Source organism: Mustela nigripes, chromosome 17 (genome assembly GCF_022355385.1).
Source record: "Mustela nigripes isolate SB6536 chromosome 17, MUSNIG.SB6536, whole genome shotgun sequence".
Taxonomy (NCBI): domain Eukaryota; kingdom Metazoa; phylum Chordata; class Mammalia; order Carnivora; family Mustelidae; genus Mustela; species Mustela nigripes.
Window position 1 is genome coordinate 13050893 of NC_081573.1, and position 16370 is coordinate 13067262.

At 57.9% G+C, this 16370-nt stretch overlaps 3 protein-coding genes across 9 annotated transcripts in view; 2 read left to right on the forward strand and 1 right to left on the reverse strand.

Moving 5' to 3' along the window:
- LOC132005122 (zinc finger protein 324A-like) overlaps nucleotides 1-6584 on the forward strand; it is a 37556-nt gene extending 30972 nt beyond the window's left edge. The window contains exons 1-4 of one of the 2 annotated variants that reach the window (XM_059381920.1): nucleotides 992-1447; nucleotides 2939-3065; nucleotides 3389-3505; nucleotides 4008-6584. In XM_059381920.1, the coding sequence (XP_059237903.1) occupies nucleotides 1415-1447; nucleotides 2939-3065; nucleotides 3389-3505; nucleotides 4008-5443 (1713 nt within the window). In that variant the 5' untranslated portion in view covers nucleotides 992-1414 and the 3' untranslated portion in view covers nucleotides 5444-6584. Of the gene's footprint in view, nucleotides 1-991; nucleotides 1448-2938; nucleotides 3066-3388; nucleotides 3506-4007 lie in introns of those variants that run through there. The other variant, XM_059381921.1, reaches the window with a different exon arrangement.
- An 88-nt stretch (nucleotides 6585-6672) lies between these two features.
- Nucleotides 6673-10416, reverse strand: LOC132005147 (serine/arginine repetitive matrix protein 1-like). The gene is made up of 2 exons (XM_059381982.1): nucleotides 9346-10416; nucleotides 6673-9164 (listed from the first exon to the last, which is right to left on the reverse strand). The coding sequence occupies exons 1-2, from the start codon at nucleotides 10071-10073 to the stop codon at nucleotides 9119-9121; spliced, it is 774 nt and encodes a 257-aa protein (XP_059237965.1). The 5' UTR covers nucleotides 10074-10416; the 3' UTR covers nucleotides 6673-9118.
- Nucleotides 9157-16370, forward strand: ZNF446 (zinc finger protein 446). Of its 6 annotated transcripts, none has more exons than XM_059381949.1 (6): nucleotides 9157-9363; nucleotides 10663-11043; nucleotides 11121-11322; nucleotides 11588-11682; nucleotides 14055-14147; nucleotides 14288-16370. In XM_059381949.1, exons 2-6 carry the CDS (start codon nucleotides 10702-10704, stop codon nucleotides 14915-14917), a joined length of 1362 nt encoding a protein of 453 aa, XP_059237932.1. In that variant the 5' UTR covers nucleotides 9157-9363; nucleotides 10663-10701; the 3' UTR covers nucleotides 14918-16370. The 6 variants fall into 6 exon arrangements, with proteins under 6 accessions (XP_059237932.1, XP_059237933.1, XP_059237931.1 ...); XM_059381950.1 differs by lacking the exon at nucleotides 9157-9363 and adding an exon at nucleotides 9394-9474; XM_059381948.1 differs by lacking the exon at nucleotides 9157-9363 and adding an exon at nucleotides 9606-9688.

Here is a 16370-nt window from a genome sequence, read left to right on the forward strand (position 1 = left end):
ACAAGTAGGCAGAGAGGCAGGCAGAGAGAGAGGAAGAAGCAGGCTCCCCGCCAAGCAGAGAGCCCGATTCGGGGCTCGATCCCAAGACCCTGGGATCATGACCTGAGCCGAAAGCAGAGGCTTTAACCCACTTAGCCACCCAGGCGCCCCTACAGGGATAATTTTAAAATAAGGTTTTAAGAAATTAAATGTCTCCAAACATTCAAACAGTGCTTGAAATGTTAATGCCTCAAAGCTTTTGATTAAATCATGAGTTTAAGATGTTAGATTTCCTTAAATTCTTTCAAAGTGAACAATACTTAACAAACGAATATTCCAAAATTGATGGGATCTCTTGCATTTCGAGGATTTACATTCGAAAAACAGTTATGGCTGAGACAGATGCATATATAAGGAGGGAGAAAGAGAGTAAGGAAGGCAGAAAGAATGAATGAGCTTGACGAAGATGAATTCCGTATCTCCTTACAAAAGTGGGCAACCAGGCGCTGGGTAACGTTACTGTACCACGTCTGTCTGTCTGTCTGTATACATGCATGCGTGCATGTATGTATGGAAGTAATTGAGGCTGGGGGCTTGCACCCTTTGGTGCAGGGGCTGCAAAACTGGTGTTAACCCTTCACAGGCCACAGAGAGGCCAAATGAAGCACAAGCCTCCGGAGGTGAAGCTGGGGTCGCATTCCCGGGCTCGCTGCCCCAGCGCCACCCCTTCTGGCCCGCCCCTCCCACTGGGCTTTGTCCTTAAAGCCCCGGGCTGGGGTCGCCTCCTGGCACCTCAGCGGTTCCCGCTTCCGCGCGTGCAGGGCTTAGCCTCGGGGAAGCTCGGGTGCCGGGTCGGGTCCCAGGACGCCGACTACCCACCGAACACGCGCGGACTCCATTTCCAGCGTGCTGCGCGGAGATCCGGAAGGGCGACGCCCGCCCGGCCGCAGAGTGGACGGGAACTACGCTTCCCAGAAGGCGGCGCACGTGCATCCGCAGCGCGCATTGGGCCAATGAGGGTTTGCGGGGGCTGGACTTCCGGCGTCCGGGGTCTGTCACTTTGCAGCGGGGCGCGGGGCCACACCGGTGTTGGGGACCCGAGCGCGGCGGGCCCGGGCGGGGTTCCAGGAGGGGTGGAGACCCGAGGTGAGGGCTGTGACGAGGGCACGAGCGGAGAGGCGCTGGGCGCACGGCGTGGGCGCGGGCGGCCATCGCGCCCCCCGAACCTCGGTTTCTCCGGGTATAGCCTGGGCCGCCCCGCGGGGCTGTGGGGCGGTGGCCCGCGTCACATGTTCTCCGACCCCGGGGCGGCAGGGGAGGCGGCGTCCTGGGCTCCGGGGCGTCTGTGCCCTGGACGGACGGGGGAGACTGAGGCCCGGAACCGGGACGTTCGCGTTGTCCGTCGCTTTCTGCGCGTCCCCAAGTGCAGGCTCTGATGGCGACCGCGGCGCTGACAGACCCGGCGCAGGTGAGTCGAAGAGGCGTCGGACTCCCTCCCCCGCCCCCCAGCCACCCGCCTAGGTCGCTCCTGGAGGGACCCGAGTCCCGACTCAGGGAGGGGCCCCATCGGGACGTTTTGTCTCCCGTCTCGGTTCGTCCCAGGCCCCGGCGTTCAGGCCATGGGGGGGCGTGCACGTGTGAGATCCCCGGTCCTGGCGGCCAAGGGGGTGAGGGTGGAAGGAAGTTGCAGGCGGAGGGCGCCGCACGTGCAAAAGCCGGGAGGGAAGACTGAGCCCGGGTGCTCCCGGAGCTGGGCTTCTGACGTGAGCCCCCGACAGAAATGGCAGGCTGAGGAGCTGGCGTCGGGGACCGTGGAGGGTTCGACGGAGACCGGACATGCTTCAAGTTAGGGCTTTTAAAGTGTCGCCGCGTGTGCTTGGCGGAGAAAAGACGCAGACCGGGGTGGCAGAGCGCAGGGGGCAGGCAGTGCCACAGTAGTTGGCCGGAGTCGCCGCCTGCTGCGCACTGGGCCGATGGAGATAGGAAACGTGGTGGGTTCGGGATAGATCGACGTCTCAGGTGCGGCAGGGGAGCGAGTGGCCCCAGCGGAGCACAGTCCCAGGGTTTTTGGCCTGAACACCCGGAAGAACAGAACTGCTGTATCAGAAACAGGAATCTGAGGAGAAAGCAGGTTTAAGAGTATGTCCCAGAGCAGAGGTATCATCACCTGGACCCGAAACTGCAGATGTCCAAGGACACGGTCCTGATATTCCAAGCCAAGGCAGGGCCTGGGAATCCCATTTAGGAGGAAGGAATCTCATGGACTCAGCCAGGGATGGGTAGCTCTCCAGGGAGATGAAGACAGGTCGGTAGACCCTGGGGCTCTGGGAGGAATTCTGGCAAGTGGCTGAAGGCAGGGTTTTTGGCCAAGGAAATGGAGGGGTAGGGTGTGCTTAGTAATGGAGGGAGGAAACGGGCTTCCTGTGTGGCACCGGATCCCTGGGCCCCTCCTGTAGTGACTGGAGGGGATCAGCCAGTCAGTCTTCAAGCTGGAGGAGCAGCCCTGGGATGTCAGGCGCGTCCTACAGAAGACGGCATCCCTCCAGGCATGGGCTTGTCCCGGCGGGCCCATAGTTGGGACTTGTACAATCGCTACTTAAAGAAGAGCTAAGGGCATGTCCGGGAGGGTCAGTTTGTGCAAAGGCTGGAGCACAAGGGGCACCTGGGCCTGCCTTTGGGGTGGCAGCCATCTGAATGCCGTGAGTTTGCTCTGGCTGCCTTGTGTAAGTGACCAGTGTGGAGGCCAAGAAAGCATCTATGCCCTAGACAGGTAGGGTTTAGGGGAGAGGAGGGAAGTTTAATCGGCACAGTTGCAGAGCCCGGGGGAGGAGGGGTTCAGGGTGAGGAAGGTAAGCCTCTGAGGGACATGGGAAAGGTAGCCATTCGGCCGGGGAGGTGGGTCCTGGGTCATAGAGCCATAGCTTAGATTGTGTCCATCTTCCCCTTCCCACTGTTGTAGGGCCTGATGGCCTTTGAGGATGTGGCCGTGTACTTCTCCCAGGAGGAGTGGGAGCTCCTGGATGCAGCCCAGAAGGCCTTGTACTGCCACGTGATGCTAGAGAACTTCGCACTTGTGGCCTCACTGGGTAAGGCCCTGGGTTTTCCATGGGAAGCTCAGCTGTTGCCAGCACTAACCCCGCATCTCCCGTTGGCTTACGAGCAGCCTCACACCAGCTGGCCGAGTGTCCCTGTCCCAGTGTGGCACCTCTGTGTCCAGGCTCAACCCCTTTCATCTGCTACTGCCAACCCAGTTCTTCTCACAGGAACCATTGCTCTTTTCCTGTGAGTCCTGCCCTGTGGTGTGGTTTTCTTTGTTGCCCAGATGACACCATCTGTGTCCCATAAAGTCCTGCCTCCTATTACCCATTGTGCTGGGCTTGGCCCTTCATTTGCTTGTCTTTTCTCACAGGACTCTCTGCCTCACGACCACGGGTGGTCATTCAGCTTGAGCGTGGCGAGGAGCCCTGGGTTCTCAGTGGGACAGTTGTGACACCAGTCAGGAATGCTCCTAGGAAGCCCAGCCCTGGTGAGTGGGGACTCGGAGAGTGTGAACTTGGGCCCACCAATGGCCAGGCTTCTGTCTCCCTTTCCCTGCCCTCCTGGACACTCTAATCATCTCCTGCCTCCCACCTGACTCCCTCCCGTTCTCCTTCTATCATCACCCGCTCTTGGAGGCTCTGGTCTTGGCTTGCCCATTAAAGGGGAGCTCCCAGAGCAGCCCACTCCAGGCACTGGGTGCAGCCTTTCCCAGGATGTTCCTGGTCCTGCTCTCATGGAGTTGACCATGCCAGGGGAGAGGCCTGGGGAAATGAGTTTGTGAGTAAAGCCTGTAGCATCAGGTAGCCATTAGTGTAAGGAGGAAAAGCAAGCTTGAGGAGTTCCTGGGGCCAGAGGGAATGACATACACTGGTGTCTGGCTACTGCTCCTCTCCCCATCCTTGGCATCCCCTTTGCCTGAACACTAGGCCTGGCCCAGTAATCCCCTCTTGGCCAGGGTGACCCAGGATCTGCCATTTCTGTGCCTTTAGGTTCCCGTCATCTGGCATACGACAGGGTTGTTCCAGCAGAAGCAGAGCTGCCAGGGTCCTTCCATGATGGCTCCCCTTCAGCATCTACAAGGGTCCTCCCCTTCACTGGCATCTGTGAGCACGGGAAGAGCCTGGAGGGCTGGCAGGGCACTTCCCCCTCTCAGGAGAAAAAACCCACAGGGGTGTCTGTAATCTATTGGGAACAGCTCCTGCTAGGTCCTGGCAGTGGGGAGGCCAGTGTCAGTCTGCGCCTGACCTCCCCACTGAGGCCAGCTGAGGACTGCCCACCTAAGGAGAAGGCCCTTGTGACCCGCCCCATGCCAGGCAAGCAGCTAAGGGCATGTGGGCGGGAGGCATCTCGGAGAGGTTTCTCCAAAATTCCAGAATTTGAGGCTGGTCTCACCTCTGGGGAAGGAGGAAAGAGTCCCGCTGGCCACAAGTCTCATGGACACCCTGCTGCCCAGGAGCCCCCAGCCTGGGATCAGCTGGGCAAGGCCCTCCACATGGGCCCTGGCCTCCTCCCTGGGGAGAAGCCTTTCGAATGCAGGGCGTGCAACAAGGTGTTCGTGAAGAGCTCCGACCTGCTCAAGCACCTGCGCACGCACACCGGTGAGCGGCCCTACGAGTGTGCGCAGTGCGGCAAGGCCTTCAGCCAGACCTCACACCTGACGCAGCACCAGCGCATCCACAGTGGGGAGACGCCATATGCGTGCCCGGCCTGCGGCAAGGCCTTCCGGCACAGCTCCTCGCTGGTGAGGCACCAGCGCATACACACCGCCGAGAAGTCTTTTCGCTGCGGCGAGTGTGGCAAGGCCTTCAGCCATGGCTCCAACCTCAGCCAGCACCGCAAGATCCACGCAGGTGGGCGGCCGTACGCATGCGCCCAGTGTGGCCGCCGTTTCTGCCGCAACTCACACCTGATTCAGCATGAGCGCACGCACACGGGGGAGAAGCCTTACACCTGTGCCCTTTGTGGGGCCGCCTTCAGCCAGGGTTCTTCTCTCTTCAAGCACCAGCGTGTGCACACGGGCGAGAAGCCCTTCGCCTGTGCACAGTGCGGCCGCGCCTTCAGTCATAGCTCTAACCTCACGCAGCATCAGCTGCTGCACACGGGCGAGCGGCCCTTCCGCTGCGGGGACTGCGGGAAGGCTTTCGCCAAGGGCGCAGTGTTGCTCAGCCACCGACGCATCCACACGGGCGAGAAGCCCTTCGTGTGCTCGCACTGTGGCCGCGCCTTCCGCGAACGCCCGGCCCTCTTCCACCACCAGAGGATCCACACAGGAGAGAAACCTGTGCGAAGACCCCGGCATGGGGCAGGCCTCTGCCCTCAGGCCAGGCCTTCTTCGGTGGCCTCATCAGAGGGCTCACTGGGGAGGGAAGCGGGGCCTACTCCTGCCTCCCGTCTAGCCACAGTCTCAAAGCCTGCTGAAGCCTGAGTTCACAGCTCCAGCCTTCCCTGGCTTGTCGTAACACAGCTGTGTTCCCTCCGTATCCACATTTTGGAGGAGACCCGTATGTGCACTGTGGTTCCGTCTGCACGTGTGATGATGTTTGCCATTTCAGCCACGGCTCACTCCAGCTGCAGAAATATCTGGGGAATCGTTCCCCCATTCCGATGCTGGGACTTCAGTAGTGCAGAGACTTGGGAGTCAGTGCTGTTTCATGCCCATTATGACTGTGGGTGCTCAGGTGAGGTGGGGGAGAGCTGGAATGCTGGGGAAGCAGCCCTCGACATTTCCCCTGCCCATGCACAAACTGGCCACCAGGCCAACCCTCAGGATAGTCCTCCAAGGTCTCCTTCCTCCAGATCTCCTGGAAGTAGACTCAGTGGACAGGAGCTCATGTGGGGGTCTGGGGTTGACCTTGGGTCTAGGTCCTATCTTCCACCTCTGGGACAAAGAGGTGAGAGAGAGAGAGAGAGTCAGGCCTACAGAAGCTATTTGCAGCATCCTGAAGGCAGGATCTTGATTAGTGCCAACACGTGCCAGTTGCCAGGCCTGTGAGGCTACACTCACAGTACCTGTACTACACTGAGTAGTACCTGCCAGGCTACTGTGGCTGGTATCCCCACCTTACAGATGAGGAAATTGAGGCAGAGAGAGGGGATGAGTTGTACACAGCAGAGCCAGCACTTGAATCCGGGCCACAGGCCCAGTATCCACACATCTCACCACTCTGCCCCCATGCTCTGGCACCCGTGCTCTGGTCTGTTGGTGTGAGAGCTGGGTGATGTCAGGCCTGGTTGCATGCACATGGCAGTCTCCCAGTGGGTGGGGCAAGTAGAGGTTGCAGTCCCCTGGGTGGGCAGAGGAAGACAGACATCAAGGTGGTGGCTCTTGAGCCATGTTCTTTTATTCAGTTTCTCATGGCAGCCTCAGCAATGGCCATGTCCCGTTGTCACCAAAGGCACCGCTACAGGACCCTGTGTGTCCCCATTGCCCCGACAAGAGGTGATTACAACAACAGGTTTGGAAGAGACCAGATGGGACTACTTGTTTCTGCAGGGTCTGGTGGGCAAGTGCCCACCTGTTCACTTCCCTGAGTTTGAAAGAGGATTTGCTGTCACCTAAGGCCATGTGTGTGTACACCCTCCCATCCTGGGACACTGAGTTGGATGGGTGGGGTGGGGCCCAGGTTTCTCCCTGTGGCCCTCAGCAGACCAGGGCCCATCCTCACCTCAGTCCTCAAACCCAAGGGTGGTAGTGGTCTCTTTACTTGGGAACAAAAGAAGACCCAAAATTGGAAGTTGAATGGACGCACATTGTGTAAATCCTTGCAGGGCACTGTGAAAGTCTACAGCCTCAGCCTCCCCACCCAGCCTCCAGGTCCTGGGTCAGAGGGTTTAACATCACAGTCCTGAGAGGCTTCCTGATAAAAGTTTGTCAAACGTGTGCACGGTAACAGTCTGATGCCTGTTTCATCTTAGCAGACTGCATACATGCCATCACTGTGTTGTGACAGAGCTGCAGACACTTGGCTTTGACCATGTCATTCTGAGAGTAAAAGGGTAGGTATGTAGCCTGTCTGAGGTCCACTGGGTATCTGTGATATCTGTTACTCCCTTGGTAGCCAGAAGTGTGGGGTCAGCCCAGGAGATCTAGTAGGGAGGATAGCATGGGGTGGCCCCAAACAGGACTTCTATCTCGATATGAGTCTTTGTGGATCCAGGCCAGGGAATCTAGGCTGGGGTTACCAAGAGTGGCCAGAAACACTGTCTCCAGTTTGGTGGATTGTCTAGTCCCACCATCTCCCAAGACTTGGCAGCTATGTGTCATATACTATGACCACACAAATTGTTCTCTCATACTCACTTGTCTCCTCCCAGCATTGCCAGACCTTTTATTCTAGAACCTCGAAACTCCTGCAGAGAGAGGATTCTTGCTGAACCCACTCCCAAAGACCCTTAGATTCAGGTCCTCTGTGGCACCTCCTGGGTACCCCACAGGCCTCTGAGCCACTGTTCACCCCTCCTGGACTCATCCTTTCTCCTCTGATCTGGTATACACTCTGGCCTCACCCCCATCTTCCTTTAGAATGGCATCATGAGGGTGCCATTCTCAGTCTGCACAGCTGTGAAATGCAGACAACCCCCCACTTTGATAGCTCTTGGGAGCCCATGGGATTCAGAGGCAAAGGCAGATGTCAAGCAGCACGTGGCTCAAGTCATATGCAACCTTTTCTTCATCTTGGACTGGAGCTCCTGGAGCTCTCATGACCCCTTGAGCTGGGTCTGATGTCCTGAGCCATCTCCTCACCAATCTCCTCCCCACTTATTGAGGTCCTTCCCACTTGTGTGCTTGGCCCCTGCTATGCCTCACTTCCTCTACCCTTCTCAAACTCGCCCCTCCCAGTGCGTAGGAATGGTCAGTGGCCCACACTGGGGCCTTAGGGGGATAGTGACCATGATTATCTGCCTTCCCCCATATCTTGAGCCTTACACTGCCCTCCACTAAACTTCTGTGGTCATGCTGAGCCTTGTCCTGTCAGGCTAGTCTTTTTCTTTCTCTCTCTCTCTCTCCCCCTTCCTTCCTTCCCCACCCCCATCCCCACCTTTCCTTTCCTTTTCTTCTTTTCTCTTTTCTTGGCTAGTCCTTAATCCTGAATAGGCTGAGGGTAACAGTGCCCTTGAGCTCTCTGAGGCAAGATAGTGGTGTGAACACATGCATTTCACTTGGTTCAGAAACCCATTGGAGCTACAGAGATGAGAGTATTTAAAAATATGAACCCACAAGAACGAGGATGGTGAAACTAGAAGCATTCTGAAACTAGAAGCAGATGTGGGATCTATCTCTGATTTAGAGAAAGCTAAATATTGATTTGGCCCTGGGGGAAGTGGGCAGAGGTTCCACCAGGCTTATAGTGCATAACTCCAGAAAGCCTGTAAAGCAGCAGCCCCCTGGGAGAAGGGACCTAAAGCAAAGGTGACTGGGGACAGCTTAGTAGCTATTAGAGCACTAGCTCTCACCATGGTGGAAAAGACATTTCTGGGGAATCCATACAGTTCCAGAGAAACAATCTAAGTCCCCCATCCCCACCCAAACAGCTCAGTCTGATGATGCGTGGAAGAGTTGACAGGCCCCACCCATGCAGATGCTCAGAGCATCCAGTGTGTACGACCACTGCTCTTCACTGAGTGCTAGCAGCTAGGGATTACTAAGTATCCCAAGAAATCAAAACAGGCATATGCAATTTAGGACCGAATACTTGGTTTCTGAAAGCAAAGCACCCCTTTCCACAGTGTGGTTCTTGGCTACTGAGATCAACTGAAGGTACTTTTACTCGTTCTGGTACCCCATGTAAAAGGTTAGCGGCGTCCCATAAGCTGGACAAAAACCTTCGTCCCTCACTTTGCAGTACTGACATCTGAAGACGTGTCTGAGACCCTGAGAGTATAAATCATGGGACAGTATCTTCTGTAAATATGTGTCCACCCTGGTTCTTGTTCTCGATGTCCGCAGGGCACCCAGCAGAGGTCGAATAAGGACCCCAGCACCATCCCCGCTGGAGTCCTTCCCGGGGTTGGCGGAGAAAGTCCACAGATAGGGCCGGCCTCTGCTTCCTCCGGGGACCACCTGGAGGCGAGTCTCGGCCGAACTGCACTGTTCCCGCAGTCACTTCCGGCCTCCGGGGAGGACCCAGCGACGCTCTGGCCGTTGCCTTGGAAACAGGGAGGGGGGGTGTCCTCTAGCGGTCACCAAGAGGACTGCTTCGCGACTAGAACGCGGCCTAGGCGGGGCGCTAGTTCAGGACGGCCGTGAGGCCACGCTCCTCCCACCCCCCCCCTCGCTTGCCAATAGGCGCCGGAGCTACTGTGCGCACGCGCAGAAGTCTATCGTACCGTCCGTCGCGGCAGTTGGTGAGTCCAGGGCGCGGACGCAAAGGAAGAGCGGCCGCCAGAGCGGGAAGGGGGCCCCCACAGTCTGCGACTCTTCGCATTTCTCTGAGAGGAACAGAGCTCTTCTCAGTTGTGAGAGGCCTTTGGCAATGAGCATCCGCTGGCGGAGGCCGCGCCCGTTCTCGCTTGCTGAGTCTCACGGGAAACGTAGTCCGAAGGGGGGGAGGGCAGGACCTGCCGAGCAGGCGCGTGGTTGGCCAGGGCGGGGTCGCCATGGCAACGCGCAGGGGCGGTGGGCGGAGCCTCTCCACAGAGGCTGCTTTCTGGCGCCGGCGCCGCGGCGGAGGTGAGCCCCGACGGGGCCTGGAGGGCCGCGGCTCTTTGCATCTCCGGGGGACGCGGCGGTGCCGCGCTGCCCGCACTTCCGAGCGCCCGCTTACCTCCCGACGCGCCCCGCGCGCCCCATCTCCCACCTCGGCCCGGGCCCTTCCTCCCACCCGGAACGGCGTTCCCCCTCCTCCGGCAGGACCTTTTCTTACCCCTCCCTTTTGGGGGCCGTTCTCCGGGGGGGTCAGACCTGGTCTAGCTGGTCTTACGGGCCCCCCAAGTGGCTTTAGTTCATCCCAGACCCTCTTGACGGCCGGGACACAGTGTCCACTGAGGACCCCACGCACCTCGTAGCTTTGCTTTGTTGTGATTGTCATACGCTTGCTTCGGGCGACGCGAGCCATTCCCAGTCCCCTGGGGTCAGCGAGCGCGGTGTGTTGGAGTCCACACAGCCTCTGGCTCGCCCCGTGACGCAGACGTCCCTCCTCCTCCTAGCCGGCCCCGCAGGGGGGCCCACTTTCGTCAGCATGTCCCCATGTCCCGGAGATCTGGAGATCGTGGGGACACACACTCCGCCACAGCCCAGCACGGCCCTGTGTCCTGCTGCGGCCTCTTTCCACCGTCACTGCTCCCCCTCACCCAGTCCCTGGCTGCCTGCCCCTCCCCCTCCTGCCTGTCACTTTACTCAGCTTCTGAGTGAGACCGTGGAGATCGTGTTGACTCCTTTCGCCTCCTCTTCATCGTCTCCTGCAGTTTCCTGGAAGCTTCATTGGACAGCTTGCCTCCAGAGCGTCCAGCCGAAAGGCTTCCTTCTGCCTTCAGTTCCGTCGGCAGCCAGCTTCTGTGATCCCTCCCTCCACCGAGCGTTCTCAGCCTCATGCATCCCTGGGCCAGAGCCCTTCCTCAACCAGCCTCAGCCCCCTGAACTGGGCCTGTCCGCCCTACCCTTGCCATGGCCTCTTAGCCCGCACCCTGACCCCTCCTTTCCTGCAGGTCCCTCTTGTTGGCTACAAGAAGACACCCAGTACAACAATGCCATCCCCACTGGGTCCCCCACGCCTGCCCTCTGTGGACGCTGTGGCCATCCTGGAGGAGCCTGAGGCAGCACGCCTGCGCTTCCGAGGATTCTGCTACCAGGAGGTGGCAGGTCCCCGTGAGGCCCTGGCCCGGCTTCGAGAGCTGTGCCGCCAGTGGCTGCGGCCGGAGGCATGCTCCAAGGAGCAGATGCTGGAGCTGCTGGTGCTGGAGCAGTTTCTGAGCACACTGCCCCCCGAGATCCAGGCCTGGGTGCGGGGCCAGCGACCAGGCAGCCCTGAGGAGGCTGTAGCCCTGGTGGAGGGCCTGCAGCATAACCCTGGGCAGCTACTGGGTTGGGTGAGTGTGGCCATCGTTGGCTTCTCTGAGGGACAGAGCCACATGAGAGCCCTTGTGACTTTCCTCTTCCCCCTCAGATCACAGCCCGTGTCCTGAAGCAAGTGGTGTTCCCAGCAGCACAGAAGACAGAGGAGTCCCTGGGGAGATCCCACCCTTCAGGGACAGTGGAACTTCTCGGGGCCACCTCTCGGGAGGGATCCCAGGACACCCAGATGGAGAGGTCTGCCCAGCTTAGCTGCCGTGTGAAGGAGGAGCCAGATGCTGATGGGCAGGAGATGGGTGAGAGTGGGAGCTGCGCGAGGTCTGGGGGGCTCCTGAAAGGAAGGTGAATGTCCCCAGATGGGATGAGGACTCCAGAAGGACTGCAGAGCTGGTTCCCCAGGAGGCAGGAGGAAAGGACTGGCAGGCTGCCTGCCATGTGAATGGCACACATAGTAGCCTCCTGGCTCCTAGCAGAGGAAGGCCAAGGCTGCAGCACCAACACCAGGTCACCTGCTATGGCTCACATGACCAGCCCCTGACCCTCATCTGCCTCATTTCCCAGCATCTTCCAGTCCCCCAGTTCCAGCCCAGTGCCACGAGGGGCACCCTGGACACCGGGAACCAGCTTCCGCGTCCTTCCACCCCCCCAGGATTCAGGTAAGCAGCCCCAGGTGGAAGGTACAGGCACCCAGAAGGAGGAGCGTGTCCTTGGTGGCCACTCTGCCCTGCCAGTTTTTCAGGCTTCTTGGCTAGCAGCTTTTGTGCTCTTTGCTGCCCAGAAATGGAGTTGGTATCAGGGTCCCTTCTGCAGATCCTCAGGGACAGGGACAGGCTGGTGGTCTCTCTAAAATTGGGAAGAATTTGGGCCTTAGGCCACAGAATCTGGTTTAGAGCGACTGACACTTGAAAGGGTTGGTTTCTTCATTTACAGAGAAATCAGGGATTTTGAAGCACTTAGCAGTCTTTTTTTTTTTTTTTTTTAAGATTTTATTTATTTATTTGACAGACAGAGATCACAAGTAGGCAGAGAGACAGGCAGACAGAGAGAGAGGAGGAAGCAGGCTCTCCGCGGAGCAGACAGCCCGATGCGGGGCTCGATCTCAGGACCCTGGGATCATGACCCGAGCCGAAGGCAGAGGCTTTAACCCACTGAGCCACCCAGGTGCCCCAGTCTTTTTTTTTTTTAAGTAAATTTTTTGTTGTTTTGTTTTCGTTTTGGGTTTTTATTTATTTATTTGACAGAGAGAGAGAGACAGTGAGAAAGGGAACAGGAACAGGAGGAGTGGGAGAGGGAGAAGCAGGCTTAGCTTCCCGCTGAGTGGGGAGCTCACCCAATGCAGGTCTCTATCCCATGACTCTGGGATCTTGACTTGAGCTGAAGGCAGACGCTTAATGACCGAGCCACCTAGGCACCCCAGCACCTAGCAGTCTTAAACTGGTACTCGGGGGCTTGAACCCTCATGGGCACGTGGGTCAAGATGGTGAACTTTGACAAGAAAGCCTGAGCACCACACAGCAATTTGGCCTTCCCTTTTGGTTTCCCCTCCCCCTCCACACAACAGGTGGCTTTCCTCTAGGAAATAACCTGCAGCCACCTCTTTCTTGAGGCTTTCTTTGAAGGCTGGCCAGCCAGCCCTGGGCTGCGGCCAGCTGGGCGTGGAAGTCCCACGGAGGCCCCTGCTACCTGGAGAGTTTGGTTGCTTGGTTCCTGAGTGTGAACAGCAGGGGTCCTGTCCTTTCCCAGCAGCTTTGCTCCTAAGCTCTTCTCCCAGTGGAAGAGCTGGTTGGGATGTGCTTGGAGGCTGAAAAGTTCCTCCGGGCTCTCTCCACAGTCTGATGGCACAGTGCCCGAAAGCTGGGTGGGCAGGCCACACCCTCCAAAGCCGCTTAGCTCCAGCCAGCCGCATTCTGGCTGTGGCTTCGTGGGGCTGTCTCCTCCCTGTCCCTGGACCTGCAGGCGTTTGCCTGGCAGGATTACTTTTCCCACCCCAGCAAAGATGGGGATTTGGGGAGGCAAGGAGAGCAGAAGCAGGGGCAGGGAGTGCATGCCCTGGTATAGTCCACAAGGGTCCACCACACGGTTGTGCTCCAACAACCAGAGTTCACCCTTTGGCAGCAGGCCAGACACAGCCCACCACCCCACCCACACTCCACTCTGAGCGCGGAGATGCTTGGCTGCAATTCCTAATGTGAGTTCTCCGCTCTAAACCTCCCCAAAGCTAGGCACCCACATCTAGGAATGCTGACGGCCCTCAGCAGCTCCCCCAAAGAGGATCTATGTTACTTTTGTAATCAGAGGCTTGGGGAGAGGTGGCTGGATTCCCTTGGGTCCCCAGGCCTCTTGTTCTCAACGCAGCACACTGTTCAAGGCACGGAGGTGGGGACAGTCATATCTGTACCCACCTCAGCTTCTCCCAGAACCCATTAAGGGGTTCTCAGCTTTACTCTCTTTGGCTAGAGTATGGAATGGGGCTTCTGAGGGGAACAGGTGCTAGCAGCATCCCCCCAGTGAGCTGAAGGACAGCTCCTCTCTGCCCTATTTCCCAACCTTCACACACCCTTTTCAGCTTCACCCTTAGCGAGCAAAAGAGCCTTACGTAGCCTGCCCGCTACTTCAGGTAATGAGTAAGGTCATGACCAGGGGACATGGGCAGAGTGCACTGCAGGCGAGGCAGAGGTTGGGGGGTGGACAGGTACCAAGGGTAATGGGCCGTATCCCCACAGGAGGAGTGGGGGCTACTGGACCCGTCACAGAAGGAACTGTACTGGGACGCAATGCTGGAGAAGTATGGCACGGTGGTCTCCCTGGGTGAGGACCAGCCATCACCCCTCCTTCAGTATCTGCATAGCCCTAACCATAGGGCACTCTGCCCAGCCCTGTCCTGTGTACATTTCCCAGCGCTTACCTGAGTTCCTGCTCATTACCTGAGGGCACCTTGTCACCCACCAGGGCCCCCACGCCCGCCAATATGTAAGAGCCCTCACCCACCCCTAGGCCATGACTGCTACCTGACTGTCCCTCACCCCAGCAGGAATACCAGCCCCCCAGCCGGAGGCACAGGTGGAGTTGGAGCCTGGGGCACTGCGTACGGGGACAGAGGGTCGAAGAAGCCTCCACCCGGGTGAGTTCTTCTCCATGTGACCCGAACCATCTGTTCTCTGCTGGGGTGGGAGCTTGTCCACCCCCACACACCTGATGGGAGAGGGTGGGCCAATGTCAAGGGTACTGGGCTACTGGGACTGCCACCTCTCCTTCCCCCAGGAGATGAAAGTGAGAGCCACTGCGAGGGTCCACCCCAGTGCCCAGAGGCCCAGCCACCCCAGGGCCCGGGATCTGTCACCTGGGAGGGCCCGTCTGGGGCCTCTGTGTCTGCCAGGGCAATGCTGGGAACAGGGCTGGAGGCCGGTGCCCTGCGAAGGAAGCCTTATACCTGTGAGCTGTGTGGCCGAGGCTTTGACTGGAAATCAGTCTTCGTCATCCACCACCGGACCCATGCGGAAGGGCAGGGTCCACAGGCCCTGGGCATCGGGGGTGCTCAGAAACTGCCTCTGGGTTCCCGGGAGCTGGACACACCCCGGCCCCCCCGGCGCATGCTCCCAGGCCCTCGGAGCTATGTGTGTGAGGACTGTGGGCGCAGCTTCAGCTGGAAGTCACAGCTGGTCATCCACCGCAAGGGCCACGTGGGTCAGCGGCGCCACCTCTGTGGGGATTGCGGCCGTGGCTTTGATTGGAAGTCCCAACTGGTCATCCATAGGAAGAGCCACCGACCCGAAGCCCCATGAAGGGCCCGAGAAGGTGTCCTCATCCTGCGGGCTTGGGAGCTTCCAGGGCCTGGACACAGTTCCCGGCACTCTGGTTCCAGCCTTCCCCGGGGCTGCTCAGCCTCTATGATTCTTGGGGGCAGCAAAGGACACTGGTGAATCAGAGTTCCCAGGAGGTTCCCCTGTCCCAGTTCAGTCTCCCCCAAACAGCCACCTGGGCATAAGTAGAAAGAAGCTGCTCCTCCTTCCACCACCCCGTGAGGCCCGAGTTAGAATCTGCTGCCTAAGCCTGGTGACTTCCCAGCTCTGAGACCCCAGCTGTGACCTAATGCAGGCTGACAGGCCAAGGACTCCCCCTACCCCTGGGACCTCAGTGGCCCCAGGTGGCTGCTCAGAAACTGCCCCTTTCCACCCTTCCTGAAGCTTCCGGGCCCCATGTCTTGGTGTGGAAGGTGCAGACAGCCCAGGAGAATATTCCTTGCCTCTGTTTGCAGGCAGATAGAAAACTAGTGCCCATCCACGTTTGAGATTTTTTAGAAATTTCACTTTCATAATGGAAAGTTTCTGTGTAAGAATCCTGATCTCTGCTTTCCACGGGTCAGAATATTGGCAGTGCCACTGAACGACTAAGCCACCCAGGCTTAGTTACCCCACGTGAACCCTTTTAAAGCATGGAGTTTTCTCTGGCTGGTGACAGGAAAGGAAGTCCAAAGGACTCGAAGCATGGGGTACCTGGGTGGCTCAATTAGTTAAACATCTGCGTTTGGCTCTGGTCATGATCCCAGGGTCCTGGGATGGAGTCCTGCATTGGCCTCTCTGCTCAGTGGAGTCTGCTTCTCCCTCTGCCACTCTCCACCTTGCCCCCCTCACCACCATCTCAAATAAATGACATAAAATCTTAAAAAAAAAAAATCGGGGGGTGCCTGGGTGGCTCAGTGGGTTAAAGCCTCTGCCTTCGGCTCGGGTCATGATCCCCGGGTCCTGGGATCGAGCCCCGCGTCTGGCTCTCTGCTCAGCAGGGAGCCTGCTTCCTCCTGCCTGCCTCTCTGCCTGCTTGTGATCTCTGTCTGCCAAATAAATAAATAAAAATATTAAAAAAAAAAAAAATCGGAAGCCTGAGAAGGATTTGATTCACCACTGCTGGCTTGTAAGATAGAGGGAGTCCCACCGTGACCTCTGGAAGGTCAGAACAAACCCTTGCTGACAGCTGACAAAGAAATAGAGACCTCAGTTCTACCACCACAAGGCTTTGCAGTCTGCCAACAACTTGAATGGGTGTGGAAGTAGATAACTCCAAGGTCTTCAGATAAGAGCCTCCCCAGCCGTTGTATTTCAGCTTTGTGATACTCTGAGCAGACAACCCCGCCAGTGCCTCCCAGACTTCTGAGCTGCAGAATGGTGAGCTAATCAATGGATGTTGTTTTAAGCCACTAAATTTGTGGCAGTTTTTAAAGTAGCACACAGAAAATGTAATGCAACCACGTATTGTTAACGGGTTTAGTGCTCCTTGTGGCCAAAAATACAAAACTGGCCTGCATCCAGGGATGAATGGGGTATGAAATAAAATGGTGATTGTATTTTTC